Consider the following 26,313-nt stretch of genomic DNA (forward strand, 5'->3'; position numbering starts at 1 on the left):
GTTTTCTCGTGACGTCCGTATTTACGTATGTATGTATGTGCGTATGTATCTCGCATAGCTCAAGAACGGTATGTCCCAGAAACTTGAAATTTGGTACCTAGACTCCTAGTGAGGTATAGTTGTTCACCTCCCTTTTCGGTTGCATTCGAACGTTGAAAAGGGGGTATTTTACCCTTTTTTGGGGGTGGAAATCATTGTTAATTTTAATGCAAACTCAAGTGGAATTATAATTTGGTAAACACTTGGTGATATTACTCAAGCTTAGATACACAAGCTATTAGCCGTCAACTTAATGACAAATTCGATGTTTTTTTTTTTTTTTTTTTTTAAATCTGGTTTTAATTTGGCCACTATTAGCGATATTTAGAGTTAAACATTGAATCACATTAAAATTGCCAAAATTTGGAAAATTAATCTGTATGAAACATTTTTTTACTTCGGTTGGCAACAAACTTTTGGTGCAAATATTTAAAGTGTTTCTCTGCACTATTATCATTAAATTAACCTAAAAGGAAGTCATGTGGTGCTCATATCAGCTCGTTTAGCAGAATCTCCCCCTCTCTCGCTTTACAGTTTATTTCTCCTAATTTTTAGGCTACTTTCCCAGTAGAAGTCAGAGAAAGAAGAAAAAAGCATGAAAGAAGGCTTTATGCATCTTTTTTAAAATATCGCGAACAAAAAAAAAAAGTCTAAATAAATAAATAAAAATAAAATAATTATATAAATATCGGAAAATTGGAACGGAGGATAGATGGTAAGATGGGGGGAAATGTCTTGTCTATCTGCACCCCCCCCCACCCCCAATACCTTTTGAGTTAATAGTCCGATTTGAACAAATTCTTTTTCTTCGAAAGATGAAAAATCTCGGTGAGGACACCTCATTCTCACATTTCATTTTTTGATTTGAACAGTTTTTCATTCAATTTTGAACTGTTAAAAAAAAAAAAAAACAGCACCTACGGGGACATTTAAGGCAAATATAAATCCTGAATCTGTGAAGGCGAATTTGCTTCAAACAAACTTTGTAGGAAAAAGCTTTTGAATCTTTTTGTACATGAACAACATGTACAAAAAATATCTTTTTGATTTGAACAACTTTCCGTTCAATTTTGAAAAGTTCAAATCCCTTAACATCAGCGCCAACGGGGAAATTGAAAGTCAATGTAGATTCCGAATCGTTGCCAGTACATGTGAGAAAAGAAAAAGAGAAGAAGAAAATTTAATTTTTTCGGAAAAACGAGGAAAGCGGAGAAAAACAAATCATCTCTCAGAAATGAAATACATATTTATTAATTCAAAATTATGAGAGAGAAAAAATGAAGAAATTGGTAGTGTTAAAAATAATTATGATCATTTATCGGCTCTGCCGATTATGAACAGCCCATTAATCAGTAAATGGCCAATTTTCTTATTGAAGCATCCCTAGTTGAAACTATCTGGTCGACATCTCTAAAAGAAGCAGATAATACAAGTAGAATACTTACTCTTCAATTCATTAGTTCATCGAGCGAATTGGAATTCCTGTGGCACCTCTACAACATTCCAGCTACCACATGAGTTATCTAGCTACTCAATTTAGTCATGTCATTTAAATCAATTGCTCTTTATGTACTGCCATCTGTCGAGTAATTAAATAACTATGATTGGTAGATCGCATCTCACATTAATACCGATAAATTAACAAAATATAAGAACGACAAATATTTTTATTTAAATGTACTTTCTGACATTAATAAGTTCATTCTTTCCATCTATTTGAAAGTTCAGGTGATTGTTTATTTTCCTAAATATTTCACAGGAAAATCCATTTTTGTAATCGCTTTTAAGGTAAATGAATATCTTTATTTTTTTTTTAAATAGCTAAGTTGACATCTGTGCAAGATGTTTTTTTTCCCCCTCAGTGGTTTCAATGAAATTTGATTCACCTATTTCAAAACTGTAAGGAACTCTTCTGTGCAAGGAGATGGAGTTATGCTAGAAAATAAAAATCCGACAATATTTCTATATTTTAATCAATTTTATTTTTATTAGCTACTTGCAGTACCCGCACAGCGATGCCCATACTAAAAATTTAATGGAAGTCCGTTGAATAAAAAAAATTGACACCCCCTCCCCCTCTGATGTGAAGTGATCATTTTTCTTTGCAAAAAGTGCGTACACACCTTTTCAAAAAAAAAAACTATTAAATTTTCTTTGGAATTTAAAACTTTGGTCAAATCATTAAATTAGATTTACAGTTGCTTTAAAACTCTATTTAGCAAGTGAAGCAGTTTTTACTGCAATTTAAAATATTTCGCCAAATAAACAAAAAAAAAACAAAAAAAAAGCTTTCAGATAATACCTTGAGAATAAAAATTGTGTCAAGTGACATATATTCAACAAACAGGCTTAAATAAAAGAAGAAAAAAAAAACAACACCATGCAAAATTGCCCTTCCAAACAATGACGACAGATATTAAAATACTTTTAAGAAATTAAAATGCGAAAGATGGATTTTAAAAGCGTAACCATGGAAACACAAAATAAAATAAGTTTAAGAAATTAAATGCAAAATAAGGAAAGAAACAATGGATTCAAAAAGCGTTACCGTGGAAAAGCGAAAATAAAATGGTTGACAACCTGAATCAAAATGACATTTTTCGAATTTGATTTAATAACGCTTGTAACTTTTTTCCTTTGAAGATAGAAGCTAAGTTTTTTGACCATATGTCGAGAAAGATCTGGAGTAAAACATGTCGCTTTTTCTAATGGTGTCAAAAAGAAAACTCAGGGACAATTCCTTCACTTTTTATTGATAAATTTAATGAAGAAAGTAGTGCCTAAATTTCAGCCGAGCCTAAAAAAGTTTAAGCTAAAAATGCAAATTACTCATCCCGTGATTAAGTTAGAGCATTGAAACAAATTGTTTAGAACACGGAAAATTCTACCCCTTTTCAATGCTATATAATATTAAGATGTGCAAGTAATTTTTCACTCTCATATTCAGGAATTTATGTGAAATTCGGGCCTGAATTGGAATAAAAAAAGAACTATTTATCAGATTTCTTCGAATTATAGCCTGTGTCTCTCAGTAAGAAAGCACCTTTCATATAGGGAAGGAATTTTTTAAATAGGAGCAGGGATTCCGGAGATTACCTTGAATATATAAACACACGAAAATCCGCCCTCTCTCTTTATAATATTAGTATAGATTTATTTATGTTTTAAAAACAGATAGTTCAAAAAATTAGCTATCGCAAAAACCAATACTTGTCAAAATATTAAAACGTCAGATAGATAGAAAGGAAATGTTTTAAATAGGAACAGGGGTTTCGGAGATTACCTTGAACATATAAACACACGAAAATCCACCTCTCTCTTTATAATATTAGTATAGATTTATTTATGTTTTAAAAACGGATAGTTCAAAAAATTAGCTATCACAAAAATTAACACTTGACAAAATATTAAAACGTCAGATTTTTAGATAATTTCATATTAATTTAATAATTCTATCATCTTTGACTTTTGTTGCCTAGCTTTTGTTCATTCCTTTTTTAAAAAAATGCTTTTTTTTTTCGTTCTGCAAGTGCAAAAAAAAAAAAAAAAAATCAGTAAAAAAAAAAGTTGGGGGGCGAATGATTTTCAGATGGTAGCTTTTAACTAAAATTGCTCTCTTTTGATTAAAAGGATTCCTTGAAAACTGTAGAACATTTATGTAGGATCATGCAAAGTTAGCCTTACCATCTTGGATTTCTTCAGATCTAGAGTTGAGGAAGGGCCTTTGCAATTGTTAAAAATGATTTCTCATTTGAGTTAAAGTTTGCTGACGATTTTTAGTTTCATTGATAAATTATTAACTAATTAATTATAACTTATGATTAATATTAGTGACATGATTTTAATTCTATCCAACTGCCTAAAAACTAGTTTAAAAGAAAGTGATAGAATTTGTATGGATAATTTGTGTCTGCAGTAGAAGTGGCTGCCTCCAGTAACCTTGACTGACTTACCAAAATAAATAAAGAAAACAAAGTGAATAAAATTCCTTAAAACTAACTTCCAGTAAACAAGGTTATGATTAAACAGTTTTGGGTGATCCTACTGAAGTTACAGGGGTGGATACAGACTGCCACATGCTAAAAAATGACCCCCCTCCCCCATCCTGGTTGAATCTACAGTTTTGGGCACCAAAAATTTCTCAAAATGCTTGGGTGTAAAAAAAAAAAACACAACTGTTCAGGAATAAGGCTCCTGATAGGCATAAATATTGCAAATTAATTTCATAAGCAATAAAAGAAGAAATTTCAAAAATTCACTTTCAAAAATAATTAATTAATTGAAAAGACTACTAAAATTATTTGCATTTCAGTCATTCAGTGTTTGAACACAATGTGGACAGATACTATTGTGGACGGTTTAGGGAGAGATCATGACCTAAAATACTCATGATCCTTCCCTTGTATCTGCCTTGCTGAAGTATCATAATCTCACCTGCAAGTTGCTACATTTCATTTTGGTTTTCATTATCCTTTCTTTTTATCATTTTAAAACTTAAGTCTTTCCTTTCATATTAAATGAAATTTTTATATTTTAAATCAAGCATTTTATGAAAAATGCATGTTGTTGTATTGGATTCTTTTTTTTTTTTTTGGATTAAATATTTAAGTCTATCAGAATTTGTAAAAAAAAAGCTCAAATACTTAATTTTTCTTCACAATCAATATTACATACTACATAAATGCAGCGATTTTGTGTGAATCGAGTTCACTGGAAAATAAATATCCTGGTAAACCCTGTTTTTGGGTTATCCCGTACTGCCAACTATTCCTTATTCTATGTCTAAAACTTATTTATTGACCTGCCTGATGAAAAACCTGACATGAAAATATAAAAGATTGGATGATAAAAATATAAAAGTACGGAAATTCATGAGGTCAAACAATTAGGCAATGATAACATGATACTTACGTTAGTATTTTTGAAATAGAAACATTGCCTTTTTCCAAAAGCATGTTTTGCTGAATGCTGAGTCCTGCTTTGCGATCTGACATCTGGTGTGCAGCAATGAAAAATATTAAAAATTATTGATTTGAAATTTATGAACTAAATTGTGCATTTGATGAACTGGAATGCAAGTTTCTCATTGGCAGTAAGGTTATTTTCGAAATTTGAATAAATCCTACAAATAAATTACAGAATCAATTGATGATGGAAAATATTGCAAAACTTTTCCCATGCAACTACTTTTTAAGTTTTAAGAGTTCTAAATAATGATTATACATTACTATACCTGTTTCAAGTACATCCCTTCTTTATTTATTTTGTTACTTTGCATGAAATAAATCATTGCAAATCATTTGTTCAAAACTAAAAAAAAATTGACCTGGATGGCTAAAGCCTTTTCTTTTCTTTTTAATCAGCCCCTTTTAAAACCTATAAACTTCTGTGATATATGCTACATTCTGTTTGGTATAGATTTAGTGGTGTATGATATAGTAGTAAAAAAATGTTGCTTTAAATTAAATATTAATTATTAAATTATTTTTCAGATGGTTATATGGTTGATCATTGCTTTAGCCAACCCTGCCACAAATATAGCAGTTGTGTATCTTTGCCAAATGGTTATGAATGTGTTTGTACTTCAAGATATTCTGGAAAAAACTGTGATATAGATTTAGGTAAGTTCTCTTAGCAATATTTGGGAAATCTTTCAGCATGATGAAAAATGAAATACACTCTTGAGTGATTTCTTTTTTTTTTTTTTCAAAAACAATTAGTATTTGATTTTGGAATGCACATAATGTTTGAATGTTTTGAAACTCATTCAGTACTTTCTATTATTAGGTCCTTTATGTAATAAACTAGAATACAATCAATGCCAAAATGGAGGTGTTTGCCAAGAGGATAAGTCAGGAAATTCCACTACTTGTGCTTGCCCCCCGAAATATACAGGCGTTCACTGTGAGACAATGATTGATAACACATTCTGTGACTTCATGCCTTGCCGTAATGGCGGAACCTGTAACATAAATCAGTATCGAGACAACTATGTTTGTACTTGTCCACAAGGTAAATTCAATGTTTTCTCAAACATAATTTATGAATATTTTCATGACAGTAGTCTTGAGAGATTTGTAGAAATTGCTTTCCCTCTTCTTTATTTCAATATTGATTTATCATCATTGCCTTTTATTTAAGTATCTATGCAATCGCCATTTAATTTTCAGGATAAAACACTGATCATGGTCATTTAGTTGTTGTACTAGCACAATCATAGTCAGAAATACTTTCTGGGGGGATGGATGTCTTTTTATCAAAAATAATTTCTGGAGAAGTATTGATCAAAAATACCTTCTGGAGGAGTTTTTTTAAATAAAAAATAAGGGTTTTTTAAATCAAAAAGGCCTGCTGAAGGTTTTTTTTTTGATCAAAACAGTCCTTTCATATGTATAAACTACTGCATTAGAATTTAAATTTATGTTAAAATCAATGTGGGGTATTTTTACCCCCCCCCCCCTCGCTGCATCACTGAGTACTGGTGTTAGTGTCCTCTCAATGCAGGCATAAGCATCAGTGGAAACAATTTCATACATATTTATAGGCTAAATAGTTACATTAAATTAACTTACAATATCTTGGCTTGCTAAGAAAATTTTCAATGCTATGATCGTGATTGAAGTTACAATTTCAAAATGCCATGAAAAAGGAATCACCAGTGAGAATTACTTAAAAAGAGACATTGAAATATTAGGAGAGTTAAAATTATTATGTGTGTGACAATGCTAAAAATAAGTTGAGTGCTTTTACTTATCCATTGCCTGAATCGGGTAAAAACTTAATTATAAACTTCTCTAGTTATAGTATAGCATGGATAATGTGATTGTTAACTGTTATATTTACTAACTTCTCAAGTTTCAATAAAAGTTTATTTTTTGGATTTTTTCCCTCAGGATTTGCTGGTGTTGATTGTGAATTAAACATTGATGAATGCCAATCATCTCCTTGTCAAAACAATGGTTCTTGCACGGATGAAATAAACTCCTACACATGTGATTGTACCCGAACTGGTAATTAATTTGTTTCAATTTAATTCAGTGTTCATAAGATGTTTAAAACTGTGTTTTAAGAAATGGTTGCAGGCTATTCAAAGTCTGTGTCCGAATTCTTTATGTTTTTAGTGTCATGGTTTATTTAAGGTAACAGGGCCAAAACCAGACTTTTGTTTCGGAGGATATTTTACCAAACACATTTTTTGAAACATTTATATGGTCTATCATATTTGGTTTCATTTGTATTCTATTGATTTTTGGTACAATAGATTATCTAAATTGGAGGGAGAGGATGTTTTTACAAAACGCTATATTGTTACATAATAAATGAATTTCTCTAACTACCATAAACACTCAATGAGTTTGTACAATTTTTCAGTCATACTAATTTCATTTCACAAATAAAATTGAAATAATAATAATAACAAGAATATTATTTTTGTCACCAAAATATGAATAAATAAATAATGGAAAGCATTTCTTGGGATGAAAATTTTCGGAGAGGGTTTGAACCCTATAAACCTCTCCCTTGCATATGGCCCTGTAAGGTAATTTGATTTTCTTACATCTATGTTCTTAGCTTAAAAGTAGAACTGAACTTGGAAGTTGTCTGAATCTGAAGTTGTAAAGAAACATATGAAGGCAATTTCATTTTCTTCTACATTACAATATTCCAAACTTTCATATTTGCATTTTGGCTCCCTTTTCCTGCCACAAGCTTGATAAGTTTAATTTTGTGAATTTTTCAGTAATGAACAAAGTATTACCTGACATTCATAGTGTAGCTTAGATTTGCAAACTTTATTTGATCTTTAAAATTATTTCTAAAAATTTATTTTTCACTCGTTACCAGTGCCTGATTTACTATAAGGTCCATGAGACCAAAGTATGAAGGGCCCAAATATTTAAGGAGCCTCCCAAACCACTTGATTTCTTTTCTTTTTTTAACTGCCTTTTTCTGAATAGGGTAGACCGTCCAGTGAATGAACAGTTAAGCACAATTTCATTTTTCAAAAGTCCTAGAAATTTTAAATTTTATACTATACAGATCATGATAGTTAAAACATTTCAATTGATTTATGTAAATATCTCTAAAAAATCGCGGGAACTTAAATGGTACCGCTTCCGACTTTTTTAGGTGTTTAAAGAAAAAATGGCACAACGACCCAGTGAATGAACACCTCGAATCAGTAAATGAACACAAATTGGTCCAGTGAATGAACATGATAAATTTTGATTCAAAAAGAAACTAAGTTTCTTTGAGATCTATCTATCTATCTATCTATATAACTATCAGTATCTATTTATCTGTCGATCTATTTATATAACTATCTATATCTATCTATATCTATCTCTTTATATATCTATCCCAATATACCTTTCTATCTATTTTTCTATCTACTTATCTGTATCTAGCTATCTATATATTTATCTATCTCTCTTTATATCTACTTATCTATCTATTTATCTATCTAATTATCAATTTATCTATCTATATATCTCTATGTCTATTTACCTATTTATCATTGTACTTATCTATTTTTCTATCTATCTATTTATCTACTTATCTATCTATATGTCTACTTATCGATAGATTTACCTACGTATCTGTCTACTTATCTATCTACTTATCTATATATATATCTACTTATCTACACACTTATCTATCTATCTGTCTATCTACCTAACTATCTACCTATTTATCTGTCTGTACATCTAAATATCTACCAATCTAGTATCCTAATCAATCTATTTATCTATCTACCTGCTTTTTTGCCTGTCTATTTATCTACCTATCTATCTCTTTATCAATATATCTACCTATCTATATTATCCACCTTTCTATATCTATCGGTCTATCTACCTGTCTATATATTTACTATCTATCTCTATATCAGTCTCTCTACTTAGCTATATATCCCTATATTAGTCTCTCTATCTACCTATCTATTTACCTCTTATTTTTCATATATCTATCTCTATATCTTCCTCTATTTATTTATCTATCTATCTATATACAAACATACGTACATATCTACCTATCTATTCTCTCTCTTTGTATATATATTTCTATTTCTCTCTCTCTATCTACCTGTCTATCTATCAAGAGAGATAAAGGTATAGAAAGATAGATGTAGGTAGGTTAATATACAGATAGAGATATAGATAGATAAAAGATAAAACTCATTAAAAAGTGCATTGTTTGCAAAGACAAAAATAAAGGAATTATAAAATTTATAATGAAATGCATAAATAAATAAGCATATAAAACTATCTGCATTACAAAAAAGTACAAAAATGAAAATATCTCAAAGAAACTTCAAATTTCTTTTTAAATCAAAAGAAATTTTCCCATTGTTCATTCACTGGGGTTTTCGCAATTTTTCATACCCAGTGACTGAACACCCCTCTACCTGAAAATCTACGCATTCTGCATTGACTGAAACAATTTAAATCCATAGCCTAAATATGTATACTTAATTTTTCTTTCGTAGAGTTAAAAAATAAAATTAATTGATAAAAATAATATGTATCAAAATAATTGCTAGCACGAAACCAGCCTTATTATTTTGAAAGAAAGAAAGAATGATTCACGGCAGTAAAAATTTCAAATTTTTTCCAGGAAAAAAATACGTATTGAAAGTAACCAATCAGGTATCAGATAGCTTAGAATATCAATAAAGAACGCTTTTGTAGTGAATTTAGTCAGAAAAAAATTTGGGAGCTTACTTTTTTTTTTAAAAAATGATGCACTGTTCATTCACTGGGTGGTGTTCACTCACTGGTCGATCTACCCTAATGAACCTGAATTTACGAAATCTGAAAACTACTCATGAGCATTTCTTCTGTGTGTCTCTTTCACTTGCACATAAGTTTTCATATTTCCACCAATCAGATTCAAGTACACATCAGTTTAATAATAAAAATTAACCTTTTAAAAGGAGTATTTTATGCATTATTAAGATTGTTTTTGAATTTAAGATCACACCCAATTGGGTCTTAGACAGTTCTGAGCCTACAGCCCCCAAATTCCCAGATGGATCCCTACTTGCTGTTGTAGTGTTTTTGCACACATATGGGTTGCTCATTTGTGTTAAAACTTGTGTTTACATATGTCCTTATTATGTATCTGCTTCATATTTAAAAACTGCGTGAATGAATTACATGTGTCTACAATAACATTTAAATTTAATTCTAGGTTACCGAGGCCCCAACTGTGAAGAGAATATCAATGAGTGTGAGGAAAACAACCCTTGTTACACTGGGAGCCGATGTTTTGATCGTTATGGAGACTACATCTGTGATTGTCCTCCTGGTTTTGGAGGAAAGAATTGTGATCAAGAAGTCAATGAATGCGACTCAAGTCCATGTCAAAACATGGGGACATGTACAGATAACCTGAATAGTTACTTGTGCCACTGCGTTGCTGGTTTTGCTGGCATTAATTGTGAGGAAAACATTGATGATTGTAATGGAGTTTCTTGTCCAGAAAATAGCCATTGTGTTGATGGAGTAAATTCTTTTTCGTGTGTTTGCAATCCAGGATATTCAGGTAAATAATTTCCCCCCCCAATCATGGTTCATAAATTTTAGGATATTTTCGTTTAACTTCATCTAGATTTATAATTTTCCAAAGCATAGTGTTGGGTCCATACTGCGACAAACAAGTTAAATCACAACCAAAACAGCTTTACACTGTAGAATATAAATAGTAACAACCAGCAACAGGCTCTGGGCTCAGCTAGGTAATCAGTCGGTTTATCGATCCCCAAATTAATATCAAGATAATTCTTAAAACTATTCACCCCATTGCAAGTAACAGCTGCTCCTGGTAAACTATTCCAAATGTCTGCAACTCTGTTGAAGTAGTAATTTTTTCTGATTTTAAGATTAGCTTGGGATTTAAAAAGCTTAAAACAATGACCCAGTTTTTGCCTTCTGTGCAGAAATTTAACCCATACAAGTCAAAACTATACATACTTAACATTCTAAGCTTGGAATCATAATCTGAATTAGAAAACCCATTTACTAACCTCGTAGTCCTCCTTAGAACCCTTTCCAATAAATTGATGTCTTTCTTAAGATACAGAGGCCAAAACTGAACAGCATGCTCTGAATGTGGTCTTACCTAACATCTGTCTAAAGGTAGAAGAATTTATACGAATAATTATTTGAATTTGATGACCAGCAGCAGACTTTGGGCCCAGCTAGGCTGGTCCAAGGTAGTTAATTAGTCCTCAATGAAGATCAATGACCTTCTTAGCTATCCACCCTCTTACTCATTAAGGCCTCTTCCCGTAATCTTCCAAAGTGCCCATGACCCTACTAAAGTAGTGATTTTTCCAGGTTAGCCTGAGATTTGAATAGCTCAAAACCCCAATGACTTCTCGTCCTGCTTTCTGTGCAACAATTTAACCCATGAACATCTTTCATTTTGATAAATTTAAACAATTGAATCGTGCCCCCTCTGACTCTCCTTTGCTCCAGACTATACATATTAAGCCTTTTAAGTCTGGTATCATAATATAAATCTGACAGCCCTCTTATTATTCTTGTAGCCCTGCTTTGAACCCTTTCCGGTAAAGAAATATCTTTCCTGAGGTAAGGAGACCGAAACATCCTTGGAATTTTGTGAAATAGACCTATTGATGAAAAGCAAAATTCGATGGCTTTACTACTTGCTACACTGCTCTGCTGACTAAGCTTAAAGTGCTGACTGTTTAAGACACCCAGATCAACAACTGTTTCTTCTTTGCTTAAAATAGATCCCTGTAAATATTAGCTGGCATAAGGTACTTAATTCATCTAAAATCGCCAAATGTCAGTTTTTGAACCTGTTTGGATGTTCTCCATTGCAAAATCTTAAATTTTAATGTTATTTAGTTAAAACTGCAGCTAAAGGTTTGGTCAACATTGAAGTAAAGAAAGTTTAGTTTGGAGGGAGGGAGCATGTTGTTTAATGAGACAATAAGCAGATTTAATATCAATATATATTTTTCTTAGCATCTGAAAATGTTGTTTATTACCTGAAAATGTTTATTTTCTTTACTTTAGTTCTCTTTCTTTGAACTATTTTAATTTTAGATTTTAAATTTGGAAATGAAGTTGATGTAATTAAATTTCTTTCTTCTTTGTTTTTATGGTATGCAGGGGCGTGCACAGAAATTTTGGGGAACATCACAAATAACTTTTACGGGCACCCCTCCATATTTTTTATTCCCTACGTCTCTACATATATTTGACCCTCTTTTTAAAAATCTCGGACCCCCTTCAAGCTCAGGTTTGAGACAACAGGTGTCCCTTCTCTCCCCCCCCCCCATGCATTTCCCTGATGGTAATATCGAGTTATGATTTAATTTTTATTCTTTCGCAACACCAGGTGCGGTCCCTCATTGCCAAGAGATTGATGAGTGTGCTGAAGGTCCTTGCCTAAATGGAGCCACTTGCCAAGACCAGTTAAATGGTTTTGTTTGCACATGTAGAGAAGGCTTTGTTGGTCGACATTGTGAGATGAATATAGATGAATGCAATTCAGCCCCATGTCAAAATGGAGCAACGTAAGTACATATAGTATATGTTTTAAATGTACTCTGTAATTGTGTAAATATACTTTATTCTGTATTTGTTTTCTGAATTCCCATTTTCTATATTGTTGATACCCGAGCCAATTCCAGTGTTAAAAAAAATATTGCATTCACAAAATCACCCACATCAGAAAAATCGGTCGGCACTTCTTGAATTCATACAGCCAATTTGTAAAGGTCCCCTCAAGATTTCTCCTATCCAGCGCCGCATGTACCAAAGCCGGCTCTGTCAGTGCTAAGTGTCCCAAGGGAAAATATTGTTATTTCAAGTTATCATGGTTGTGATGAGTTTGTTGCTTCGCATTTGCAGAAGAATATTGCAATAATGTATAGTTTTTTTAGTACATAATTTCTGTTTCAATAAATATTTTTAGCGTATTTCACATTTTATTGATTAGAACTCAGCATACGATGTTATAAAAAGATTGCACTTGGTTCTTATACTTTCTGCTCTTAGTGCACGGATAAAAGGGATTCATATCTCAAAACGAGCTGGTGTGTGCCTCTCATGACTTTTACTCCAATTTAATGTCATTTTAATGTGATTCAATAGTTTACTCTCTAAATATCACCAACAGTGGCCAAATTGAAACCAGATTTATTAACAAAGATTTCCCCTCAAAAAGCGGCAGAAGACCCTTTTAGAAACACCCGACTGCAACCAAAAGAGGAGGTGCACAACTAGACCCCACTAGGAGTCTAAGTACCAAATTTCAACTTTCTAGGACATACCGTTCTTGAGTTATGCGACATACATCCACATATACATACATATAGATGTCACTAGAAAACTCGCTGTAACTAACCCGGGAATCGTCAAAATGGATATTTCGCGTGTCTATACGTTATAAGGCACTTATCCACGTGTGGTTGAGTCGAAAAAAAAACTCAACATTCATTTGGGGGTGAGCAAAATGGAAATTAAGGTCGATTTTTGAGTGAAAATGTTTTTGCGAATACAATACTTCCTTTTTTGTAAAAGAAAGCAAAAAAAGGGAGAGAAAGCAAAGAAATTCATAAAATAAATGATCAATCTTCATTATCAATGTTAAATATGTTAATTAACATGGTCGCTCAATTCAAGAAGGTTTTTTTTCTAGTCTTTCTTTATGGAAATTGGGTGTTGAGATTCCTGAGGTGGGTATGCATTGTGCATGTTTTAAATATTTGCTGTTAAAATTCTTTTTAACTGCTTGTGTTTAAAGAATGAAGAGGAGTTTAACAACTTGAATAGAAAAAAAAAGTTAATCTTTTGTACAAAGGTATAATAAATTAAGATACACGATTTATACAATGTACACAAGTGCATAAATCATTCAAAATAAGGTTTTAAGAAACATTTTCTTTGGCAGATTATAAGCTAATGGTTATAGCTTTTATTTATTTTTGTTTAGTTTTGTTTAGCTTTAAAAACATCCTTTACATCCTAATTTTATAGCTGTGTGGATGGAGCTGGATCTTACACTTGTGAATGTGTCACTGGATATTCAGGAATGAACTGTGAAATTGATATCAATGATTGTGAGCCCAATCCATGCAAGAACAGTGCTATATGTACAGATTTGGTGAGTTTTTTCTCTTTTGCCTGTGAGCTGCATGCAATCTATTTTTAAAGGTATCATAGGCTTTACTTTGCCCTTTCGTTAATGCTTTTTCCTTTTGAATGTGTTTGGAAAGCCAAAAAATAATAGCAGTTTTTTAAAACTGAGAAGAATATGTAACTGTTAAATCTGTTAATGTAAGGTGAGTTGGGGGAAGCGCAGCCCTTAAATTGTACAGTTCGACTTTATTAAGGCCTAGACATTACAAGACTTGATACAATTTTTTAAATTTTTATTTCGTATGTTACCTGTTTTAGTGTGTTTCCCGAGATATGAGCCTGTTAAAATCATTGCAGGTAAAAAAGTTGAAAATTTTTTTTTAAACTATTGTGCTCTAGGGCCGCACTTCCTCAATAAAAGTGGGGCAAGAGCATCACTTATCTGAATCTTTTTTTAAAACCGCTTCAGAAAATAAGGGGCAAGTGCAATCAATAGAGTATTTTTTCCTGATTAAAAATGATTTTTTTATTTTAATTTTCACCTATTCATTGGGAAGTTATTACATTTTTCCTAACGAAACCTGTCAATGTAAACTGAAGAACGTTCAAGGAACAATAGATTATTAAACAAAACTACAAAGTTTTTATTTTAAATAAGGAACATGAAAGATAACTTTTATTATGCTAATAAGCTTAAAAAAACAATAACAAAACTTACATATTAAGGAATTGTTTTTAAAACGTGAATATCAACAAACTTATATAAAATATTAACTTAATAACACAAAAGATAACTATTCAACTGACAAAAGGTAACATGTCTTTGGAGAACTTGAACATTTTTTTTGTATAAGTACACTTAGTATAGTAATTAACAATTTAATTCATATTATGTTCTGAAAACGTTACTTGGAATATCAAATTTCCTCTACGATCTGAAGAGGGATTTGGAAAGATTGATACAATGTCGTCGTCTTGGATCGCGCTAATGTCGTCTCTTGAAGGATAACTAAACACAGTGTTATAATTTCCAGCCGTTTTTAACTTCAAGAATTTAATTTCAGAGTAATTATCATCATTTATATTAGTAATTTGTCCTACAAAATGTTTAGTCATCTTTTTTGTAGAAAATCTCACAAGAACCCAGTCGCCTACCTTTTTCTCCGTTGGATGCCTTCCCCACTGAATATCTTCTTGCTGTTTTTGCTTTGTGGCAATCATTTCTTCAACTGTCATTTCATCATGTGAATCTTCCCTTAAACTCATATTCTCATTATCGTCACTTTTTTCCTCCTCGAATAATTTCGGAATTATTACAAATTAATTACATTGCTTCATTAAATCATTGAGAAGAAATTATATCTATCATAAAAGAACATTTTAATGGGAAAGTGCAGCCCCAAAAAATGCAAGGCTACACTTGCCCCTTTTTTTTCGTGCCGCAATTTCCCAGTCGTATAATTTCCTGGGGCAAGTGCAATAATTATTAATGCCTTAAAATTAATTGATTTGAAAGTAAAAAATAATAAATCTCAGCTTTAAAAATACGAAAAGTAGACATGAAATAGTTGTACTTACGTTTTGGAAGCACGAAAAAGTGAGAACAACAACAAAAGAAACGATGATTTCTCGAACCATAACAACATGGCACTGTAGTGGGAATGAGAAAAGTTAGGAAACGAGGGAGTAGAGTTACCATTCAAGTAGCGCGATCTAACGCATGCAGTACAAAGTAATAACGTTTACCAAGCTACCCAGATGGCAGCAGCCTTGCAGATATTCCCGGTTTCTGATTATTAACCTAAGCTGCACTTGCCCCAAGACCGCACTTACCCCAACTGACCTTATTAAATGTTTCTATGAGTGTCTACTCAAACTGTTTTCTGCTATCCAATACAATTCTTAAACTTTTTTTTAGTTACAATTTTTGCGTGCTTTGAATATTGTACTTTTTGCTTTTTTAGTCCGTGGATTTATTTTATATCATAGTATAGTTTGGCTGTATGAGTTATCAGAATGTTATTGTAATTGCTATTTTTTCCCCTGTAGTAAGTACATATAAAAGTTCATTGAATAAAAGGTTAACAGAATTCAAAAATTTGTTTTCCAATTAGAATTTTTTTCACTCTGACATACATTTTACCAGTTGATATTTTTAGCTAAAAATGTGTGTGTTGTGTTTAAATTGTTTGGTGGTATGAGTTTTTTTTTTTTTTTCTATTCAAAAATAGAAATTATTTTTAAAAAAGCCCACTAAATTCAATAATTGTCCAAAATAAAAAGGGCTTAATTTATTTTCAAGGATATTATTTATTTGAATTTTGAATTGTAATTTAACGTTTAAAGGTGCCTAAATCAGCCAAATGCAGAAAAGCATCGGCACTATTTTTTAGTTGTACTGAAATACATTCAAAATCACAAAAATCACAATCATTTTTTAAACTTGCAGGCAAAAAATGAAATTGAGGATAAATTATGTATTTTAAACTTTAAAAAAAACCTCCATACTCTAAGCAGAGTTTAAATTTCTGTTATGCACTCTTCTGTTCAATATTTTTGTAAATACAGTTGTTCTTTTGATTTTAAGTGACCCTTATAACAGTTGATACCAGTAGATTTAAAAATATTTCCGATGCATCCATTTTTTATTGACTTAATTTTAGTATTACCTCTGAATTTGCATTAATCACTAACATATACTCTTAGTCTCAAGGAAAAAAATACAGTTGAACTCCCTTAATACGATCATGTTTATTATAAAATCACTGCTGAAACAAACATTTTGTTCGTTAAGTTTGGTTTGTTATCTGATTACATTAAAAATTTCACATATAATACATCATTAAATTGAAAGTATCGGCAAAAACAAACAAAAATGTCTGACCTCTTTACTTAAAATGTTCGTGGTTGAATAGTGTAATTTTCTTTTTTTTTTAAATTATTCTTCATTTTGTTAGTAGTAGAAGTCCCATTTTGTATTAATGAGAAAGTGTTAAATATTTTGCATTGAAAATAAAGCCTATACATTTGTTTAGCTGTGGACATTTCAATTTACTCGGAAATAAAACTGCTCATCTTTCATTGTGGATCACAACCTATTCTGCGATTGTCGATTATCATTTTTCATTTTCAATGTTTTCCAAAAAGAGAAAGTTTATAAGAAATAATGTTTTTTTGAATGTACTAACAGTTAGATTACAATGATGTGTGTGTTAGTAGTAATATTTTTTAAGTATAGATAAGCACTCCTTTGTTTTTTCACAGTATCACTCATTCACGATTGTTTCAAATAACGGCTAATACAAACAAATTGGTGGATTTTTGACTTTTGGTATTAACAGAGTTCAACTGTATGTACATTGCACTTTATGGGGATGAATGATCCTAGTTTCATATACTTTAGTGTAATTTTGTACATTTGCTGTTTCCCTACAGAACCTTGTGTAAATAGAGCATTATTATGCATTAAATTATTGTATGCGTGTTTTCTGTTTTTATCATTAGTTGAACTTCATTATTGTTTGTTAAATAGTTTTTGTCTCAGGCATGCAAGCAAACTTACTTTTCTAACTTGTGACGCTAAAATAAATCCTAATTTCACGAATGTTTAATGGCTGTGCGAATAGTTGAAAATGCATTCTTTGAATTATAGAGTAAGAATTAAAAAAGGAAAAATATGATTTATTACCAAAGTTAATTTCCAAGCCCTTCCTACCGTGGGCTGGGTATAAAAACATTTTGAAAAATAACCCGATTTTGTTCACTAATTTTGAATTGATTGAGGAACCAAAGGTTTGAGGAAAGGAGTGCATAAAAATATATTTTAGTTGCAAAATAAATGAGTTGTATGCTTTCTAACCTACATAAATGTACAATTTTACCTCTGTACTAGTAGTAAAAGCAAAATGTGCTGAAATAATCCATAATTTGGATTTAAGGAGGGAAAAAAATCAGAAAGTATGTGACCCTAGTTTGACTAAAATTTTGAGTACAAATAATACTTCTCTTGAAAGAAAAAAAAACAATAAAACTTCATAATTTGTTTCTTTGACATAAGGTGAAATGTTTGTTGCATCTATGAGAGCATGTGTAGATCAGCCACTAGTTTCTGAAATTGGGATTTTTTAATTTAAATTATTTAAAAAATTTTAGAAAATAATTTTGGCATTTGTTTTGCATGATATAGAAAATGTTCTTTGTTGTGATGGTGTTTCCATAGTGCATGAGTTGTAAGTGATATAAAGTTGTATGCATGATTTTTATCATTTAAATAGGTTAATGACTACTTTTGTGAATGTCTTCCTGGGTGGGAAGGTAAAACTTGCAATGAAAATATTGATGAATGTCTTACCCAACCCTGCATGCATGGTCAGTGCGTAGATTTCCTGAACAATTTTACTTGTAATTGTGACCCTGGATACACTGGTAAGAAATAGTACATAAGAATTTGATTCAAATTATAAATATTTTTACTGGGTGATCAAAAAGTCAACTTGACTTTTAGTTTCTAAAATGTGCTTCATAATGTCTGTAGTAACATTATAACTGACACACGTATTATTATATATATATATATATTTTATATGTTTTATTGCAACCTTGAAAAGCTAATTTTAAAATCTGCTAGCTATGTCGCCCGGCTTTGCACGGTCCACTTCAAAAATAAAAATTATGTCAAGTGATGCATGTTCAGCAATCAGGCTTATACAAAAAAAAAACAGAAATTTTGCAGCAGATTTCGGAAAAATAACCAAAAAGGAAACATTTTAAATCGCCCGATTACAGGAAAAGCCTCAAAACAAAACCCATAATTTTATTTGTTCATATTGAAGAAAAAAAATGGCAACAGATCTTTCATCTCGATGATTTTCTTCACGCTATAAATTTTAATAAAAGCACTGTTGTGGAAGGTTGAGATGAAGCACTGAATAATAATTTGAATGGAGGAAAGCCTTCGAAAAATAGGGATTTTATGTCGAAATTCAAGTGTCATAATGAATAGTTTTTTATTCATATATATCCGCTAATAATGATCGGAGGATTATGTTAAATAGCCAAACATAAAGATGGGAAGATTACGAATTCATCGATACCTGGCTCGATGGTCAGTTCACTGTTGTTCGGGAGAAGAAACGTGGACATAGATACATAGGTACATACATAGATACCTACGCTCAGTTTTTAATTATATAAGATAACTAATTGTCCAATCACATCAGGGCTGTACAAAGAGTTGGCAAACAGCAAGTTCTCATCATTCTTATGGGTCATCTGTGGTGCTGTTAACAGGCTTTCCTTCAGTTGCGGGTAAGGCGAGGTTTTTGGGGAAGAAAACAAACATTCATATTCCATCTAAACATTTCCAATATTGTAACAAAATTCTTTTTTACCATCACAAATAAATAAATAAAATAAAAACAATAGATAACTAAGCCAATGATTGAATTAAATAACACAAAGAAATATGCACATTTTAGACATTAATAAATTGATAAATATTAAATATAAAACATGATTGACGAGGAGGGGGGAAAGGGAGTCGGAAATATTTTCCCAAATGACCTTGAGCAAGCAATCCACTATTATGGAATTTTTCAAAAAAGAATGGATGGAAAAACGATACTCAAACAGATTTCATAACTCAAGTTTTAAGTTACTTTTTATAATTTTCATACATACTTTTAATATACAAAATAATTGTTAAATTACTTTGTTGTTTATTTAACTTATTTCAAAAACTTTTTGCCATTAACATTTATTATTTCCTTCATATAGCTATTGATATATTATTATTATGTTTTTAGACAAATGTTGTCAATTTAGAGAGATAAAGAAAATTTCCTCGCTTATATAATTAAATACCCCACTTAATCAAATAAAATTTCTTGAAACAGACGTTATTCGATTAAGCGGGGCTGATAGTACTTAAAAAACAAATTGAGTGTTTTTTTTCAATGATTTTTGTATGCATATTTGAAGAGTTTTTACAGTTGAAGGGGCCAGGGGATTAAGCATCCGAAAATTTCAGTCTTCAGAAAATTTTACTTGAGTCCACTTGCACCACCTCCAACCCTTTCTAGCATCCTGATTGCAGCAACAGTGCAGAATGTAAAGTTGGGATCCTTCCTAAAAAAATCTTTTTTCCAAAAAAGAGTTAATCGACACTGACCAAAAAACCTTGACATAAAAATCTCGGAAATAGTCAATGTGAGAGAATATCAGAAGCAAAATCTGGTCTAGAATGGTCAGTGGAGGTTGACTTACTGGGGTTCCTGCAAATGTGTTTCAAATTAGAGAATTTTCTCCCGTTGAAATTAGCGTTGGGCTGACCGATGGAAAAATAAATGTTAAATTAGTTGGGTGGTTGAGTTATCCATGTGCAAATTATAAAAGATTTTACTTTGAGGTTTGAAGATTGTTTAAGGTTTCTACTTATGATATACAGTTTATGTGAAATCAAAAACACATTACAGCAAGGACGCCCATATGCAAAATTTTAAGGTGGGGCACAAAAAATTTCTCCATGGTTTAGCAGAATATTTTACCCATGGATACTGATTTCAGTACAGATTAGAGATATTAAAATTTGACATTTTTAATAACTTATTCATTATTGGCTGGAAAAGAAATTTTTATACATTTTTGCAAAGACAAAAGCACTAAAAGCAAGGAAGTTCTCATTTCTAAGGGGGGGCTTGAGCCCCCCCCCTTTGCCTTCCTATATGGGCGCCCTTGCATTACAGTAAACTCCCAATTATCGGGGGTCAGATTATCCGCGGTTCACATTTTTTTTTCTCTGAAACTTATGATTATGTTGGTTGTTATTGATTTTACATATGTTTTTCGAGTTAAATCTTAGTAGATGCAATGTAGTAATGTTTTTAGCTATAATTTAAATGTAGGTGAGATTGTTATTAATGTTTTTTAGCTTATCATAATGTTAAGTATCGTTTTTACCTATTATTCAGATAATCCACGGTTTTCGCTTATCTGTGTTTACCGTGTCACCCTATTCCGTGGATAACCGGGAGTTTACTGTATGTGTGCAGGGAAATCCCCTCTTGCACATATGCACCTTTCTTAGTTTTATATAAGATAATTCATACTTGATACCTTTTTCTTGATAATATTTATTTGAAAAAACATTTTTATAAAATAATCTTCAACTGTATGTGCTTTGACAATCTTGGGAAAAAAAAATAAGCTAATCAAATGCCCAATTTACATTTGGTGCATGATTTGTTTCATTTCACAGAATGTTTTCTAAACTCATAACATTCTAGATTGTTTTATGTAACAGTGCTAAGTATTCTCATTTCTCTGTTTTCTGCTTTAAAAAGTTTTATAATTTTGTAAATGAATGTTGCAAAAACTGTAAGGGAGCGAAAATTGTCTTGTGTGGTACTTCTTAAAATTTTTTGTATGTAAATCTTTCAAATTTTTTTACCAAGTGAGTCTTAATGTGTGAAGTATATTCTCTATTGACTAAAATTAAGTATAGGATAGTAAACCATTACTCTAGGTGTCAAAGGAAAATTTAATTTCTTGTTTAAAGAACAGGGTGTTGTTTGCTGTGCTGGCATTTAAAGTTAAAACCAGCTGTAAAAAGACAAATTAGACTGAATGACACTTTTCATGATACAGTAAATGAAATAAATAAGTATTTTATCTATTTTATTGTAGGGAATACTCTAGAAGCTTCTCTGTTACTGTCTGTTGTTTAGGTGTAAGGCTTAATATTCACTTTTATAAGGTTAATACCTACATAATTAATTGAGATAGAAGTCTAACATTTGGAGCTGTAGAATTTGAATCTTAAAATTGATATTTCTAATAAATTTTCTCAGTATATGGATCCCAGCTAAGTTCCAAATATGCTGCATTTTACATAAAATTTACGTAAAAAATTTTTTCTCTTAAATTTTGTCAGTAATAAACTCATGCACAATTATTTCCAGGAATGCTTTGTGAAGTAAATATAAATGAATGTGAATCAAGTCCATGCTTAAATGGTGGGACGTGTACAGATCTCATCAATGACTTTTCGTGCCAATGTCCGGAAGATTTCATGGGAAAGAATTGCCTGGAAGTCTATGATGCTTGCAGCTCATCTCCATGTATGAACGAAGGCGAATGCCGAACCAATATCCCATCACATGACTTCACGTGTGCTTGCCCCACTGGATATTTAGGACCTCGATGCGAGGTCGACATTGACGATTGTGAAGGCATTGTCTGTCCACCTGGCAAAATATGCATTGATCAAAGGAATTCCTATGAGTGCCGGTATGGTATCTTGCCTTTTTCAAAAAAAAAAAAAAAAAAGATATTAGTTGCATGTCAACATTTACTCATTGGATACTAGTAAACTCATATGGGGATAATTTCTTCATACTTTGGAATTTAACTTGAAAACAATATAGTAAATTTTCTGAAATTTTGAATTCAACTCTTCCATACTTACACATTTTCTAGAAGAAGGAATTTTTTTATAAATACCTGTGGTATTTTTTAGTGGTTTAAAAAGAAAGGAATTTATATAAAATCCATTTGTACAGAAAAATACTAATGTACATAAAATGTTTATATTTCCATAAAGTACAATAAATTTTGGTTATATATATATGCAATAATTAAATGTCTGTAATTTGTGTAACTTGAGTAAAATACTTCTGTATCTAAAACTTGGTAAAATTAATGTAAAATTTTGTGGATACATAGTCTGAATTTTCTATGCAATTATTATAATAGTAACAAATAAAATTAGAAAATGTCATTTTTCTTTAAAAAAAGTGAGATTTCATGATAAAGTTAAATTACTTTTTTGTATGTTTATATAAGTGTTGTAGAAAAAAGCTTTTAAATACTGAAACTGACGTTAAAATGTCAACAATTAAGTTTGGTTACAATTCTTATTTTTCATTAGGTAGATAGTCATAATTGATGTACAACTCTTCATTTCTTCTGCTTCTTATTTGTGGATTTGTTTATATGATACCTATATTTTTGTGAGAAGAACTTTTTTAAGTTTCGAGAATACCACATTTGAAGTTCAGATTCTAGGTTGGCTTTCATTGAATTTTTTTTTTCTAAATCATGCTGTATAGCATAGGCTACTAGTACTATCCTTTGCACCAGCGCAAAGGAGAGGTTCTCCTTCCATTTGTGCAGGTTATCTCTAAATTTTCGATTTTTGCACTTGCATCCCTTTGCTTCTCGCTGCCTCATATGCAATTTTTTATTAAATTCATTGTCATTTTATAAGTTGAAGATATTTTTATCCTACGTTTGAATTATCATGGTTTTTAAAAGCATATGCAGAATTTTATTTTTCTATATTTCAGCTGTCCGATCGGATTCACCGGTGCTGATTGCTCAACAAATATTGACGAGTGCAGCAGCAACCCATGCGTCAACGGTACCTGCATTGACGGCATTGGGAACTATGCTTGCCAGTGTCCTCCTGGACTCTCTGGGAAACATTGTGAAGCCGACATCAATGAGTGCGAAAGTTCTCCATGTGCTCATGGTCTGTGCCAAAACATGTTCGGTACTTATGCATGCTACTGCACTCCAGGTTATACTGGCACATTTTGTGACATCGAGTTTAACGAATGCCTCTCAATGCCTTGCAAAAATAATGCAACTTGTAACGACATTGTCAATAACTACAGCTGCACCTGTGTACCCGGGTTTGCTGGCATCAACTGTGAAGTGGATATCAATGAATGTGCTTCTGATCCTTGTCAAAATGGAGCGACTTGCAATGATTTGATCAATCGATATGAGTGTGCCTGTGTCCCTGGCTTTTCTGGGATTAACTGTGAGATTAATATAGATGAGTGTGAATCTCAACCATGTTTGAACAGTGGAAGATGCATTGATATGATAAATCAGTAAGCAGAACGTTTTTATTTCTCTATTTGAAAAAAAAAAAAGTGTAAGCTTTACCTGTTGTAAGAAAAATTTACGGCATAACTAATTGAAGCTTGACCACAGAGGGATGGTGGATGGCCTTGAAGTGGGAACATAATTTTTATCATTTGTAATTGGTAGAATCAGCCAGAAAGCATTGAGTATTAGGACATGCATTCTTGCTGATGCTATTTATTATAAAGTAATAACAAAACTCTTATTACAAATGATACAAATGATATTTTCACTTCAAGGTCATCTGCCATCTCTCTGTGGTCAAGCTTTAGAGCACCAAATATGGGGTACCTTTTGTTTTTGTTCTCTATAGCTCAAATGAATTAGAAAATACATCACAACACAAAGCATCAACTCTTACACAATTAGTTCTGACATTCTCTGTAGATGTAAAATGCATTTATTAAGAAATATATAGTTACTCCATATTGGGAAGTACCGTCATATTGGGTGATTTTACCATATGTTCTATGAATGAACACAATACATATAGGCTAACAAAAAAAGAAAGAAAATCATTACATTTGAAATATGATTTTTTTATTTTAAAGGAGTTGTAAGTGCGTAAAAGTATTAGAGAGTGTCCCATTGAAAATAAAGTAGTATTAATCCAACTTTCCTCCAGGTGGTATAAAAGATTCACATGCACTTGAAACTTATTTTTCATGAAAAAAACCATGGTAATATTTATCATTCCATCATGTGAAATTTTAAACGGCTGCAATTAATTGGAAATCAATAGCAAATACCTTAACAAAATTTCTTATAACTTTTAAAAGGAATTTATCGTGTATTGGTTGTTGAAAATGCATTCAGTTTCATTTACTGTGGTATTAACTGTTTTTCTTTTTTTCTGTTTAGATTTGTGTGCAACTGTTCTGACACAGGATTTTCTGGAATGTTCTGTGAAAATAACATAGATGATTGTGAATCAAAACCTTGCCAGCATGGAGCACAGTGTGAAGATAAGGTGAAGGACTACCAATGCCATTGCTATGAAGGTTATAGCGGCAAAAATTGTGAAACAGATATAGAAGAATGTGCTTCATCACCTTGTCTCAATAGTGCTCTCTGCTTAGAAAACTCAAATCAGACACTCTATGAAATGAATTATCTAGGATTCTTCCCGTCTTTTAACTACGAAACAGCCAGTGGATACAGATGTATTTGTTCTTCTGGATTTACTGGAGCAAACTGTGAAACCAACATCGACGACTGCGAAATAAATGAATGCAAAAATGGAATATGCATCGATGGTATTAACGACTACTACTGTGCTTGTCATCTTGGTTATGATGGTCAGCATTGTGGGAGGGAAATCAATGAGTGCCAAATGCTTGAGCCTTGTGAAAATGGTGCAACTTGCATCGATTTGATTGCTGATTATAAATGTGATTGCTTGCCTGAATATGGCGGAAAGAACTGTCAAACTAACTTGCTTGGATGTATAAATGCTCATTGTGAAAATGGGGCTACTTGTGTACCTGATCTTGATGAAAGAGGCAATCACGTTCATTCCTGTCTTTGCCCTCCGGGGTTCTATGGTCGATCTTGTGAAACATCTACCACTGTTTCATTTAATACTAATGACTCTTTGGTCGTTACACATTATAACGCCTTGCTGAATGCATTCAAACTGCAGTTTCATTTCCGTACCACGCTTTCCAGTGGCCTGATAAATTCTGGATACTTATCAGGTAGTTCGATTCATTACCTGCTGTATTTGTGGAATGGCATGATCAAAGTTGATGTCTATGATAGAAGTTATCAAATTGCAGAACTTTTCTCAAAGAATGGCCAGAACGATTCTTTGTGGAAATCTGTGGAACTTAACTTTGTACCCAAAAAAGTTGCTCTCAATGTTTCCGGTTGGGTGGTTCAAAAATCTATTGATTTTCCAGAATTGAACTACTCGGTGACTTTTGGTTCACTACAAAATTTAAATGTGAACAGTGGGGCACTAGTAAATAGCTGGAATTCAATTCCTGATTTCATTGGCTGCATTCAAGACATATATATTAATGGTGACATAATCATTCCAAATCAGAACAGTGAACTCCGTGGTGCGCAAGAAGGTTGTTACAGAGAAGAACAATGTGAAGGCTCTCCTTGTCATAACGGATATTGCAAAGACAACTGGTTAGGCTATGAATGTATTTGTTCACGTCCACATTTTGGTGTCACTTGTCAATACAGTAAGTTTTTCACAAATTCTTTTACTACTCTT

At 31.8% G+C, this 26,313-nt stretch overlaps 1 protein-coding gene across 1 annotated transcript in view; it reads left to right on the forward strand.

The window, feature by feature from the left end:
- Positions 1 to 26,313, forward strand: part of LOC129228270 (protein crumbs-like) — a 138,233-nt gene that overhangs the window by 81,820 nt on the left and 30,100 nt on the right. Inside the window, exons 3-12 of the mRNA XM_054862939.1 lie at positions 5,532 to 5,660; positions 5,827 to 6,051; positions 6,933 to 7,049; positions 10,231 to 10,584; positions 12,412 to 12,589; positions 14,055 to 14,181; positions 18,431 to 18,581; positions 22,115 to 22,442; positions 23,501 to 24,052; positions 24,948 to 26,281. Coding sequence (XP_054718914.1) covers positions 5,532 to 5,660; positions 5,827 to 6,051; positions 6,933 to 7,049; positions 10,231 to 10,584; positions 12,412 to 12,589; positions 14,055 to 14,181; positions 18,431 to 18,581; positions 22,115 to 22,442; positions 23,501 to 24,052; positions 24,948 to 26,281 — 3,495 coding nt within the window. The remainder of the gene's footprint in view (positions 1 to 5,531; positions 5,661 to 5,826; positions 6,052 to 6,932; positions 7,050 to 10,230; positions 10,585 to 12,411; positions 12,590 to 14,054; positions 14,182 to 18,430; positions 18,582 to 22,114; positions 22,443 to 23,500; positions 24,053 to 24,947; positions 26,282 to 26,313) is intronic.

Source organism: Uloborus diversus, chromosome 8 (genome assembly GCF_026930045.1).
Source record: "Uloborus diversus isolate 005 chromosome 8, Udiv.v.3.1, whole genome shotgun sequence".
NCBI classification, from domain to species: Eukaryota; Metazoa; Arthropoda; class Arachnida; order Araneae; family Uloboridae; genus Uloborus; species Uloborus diversus.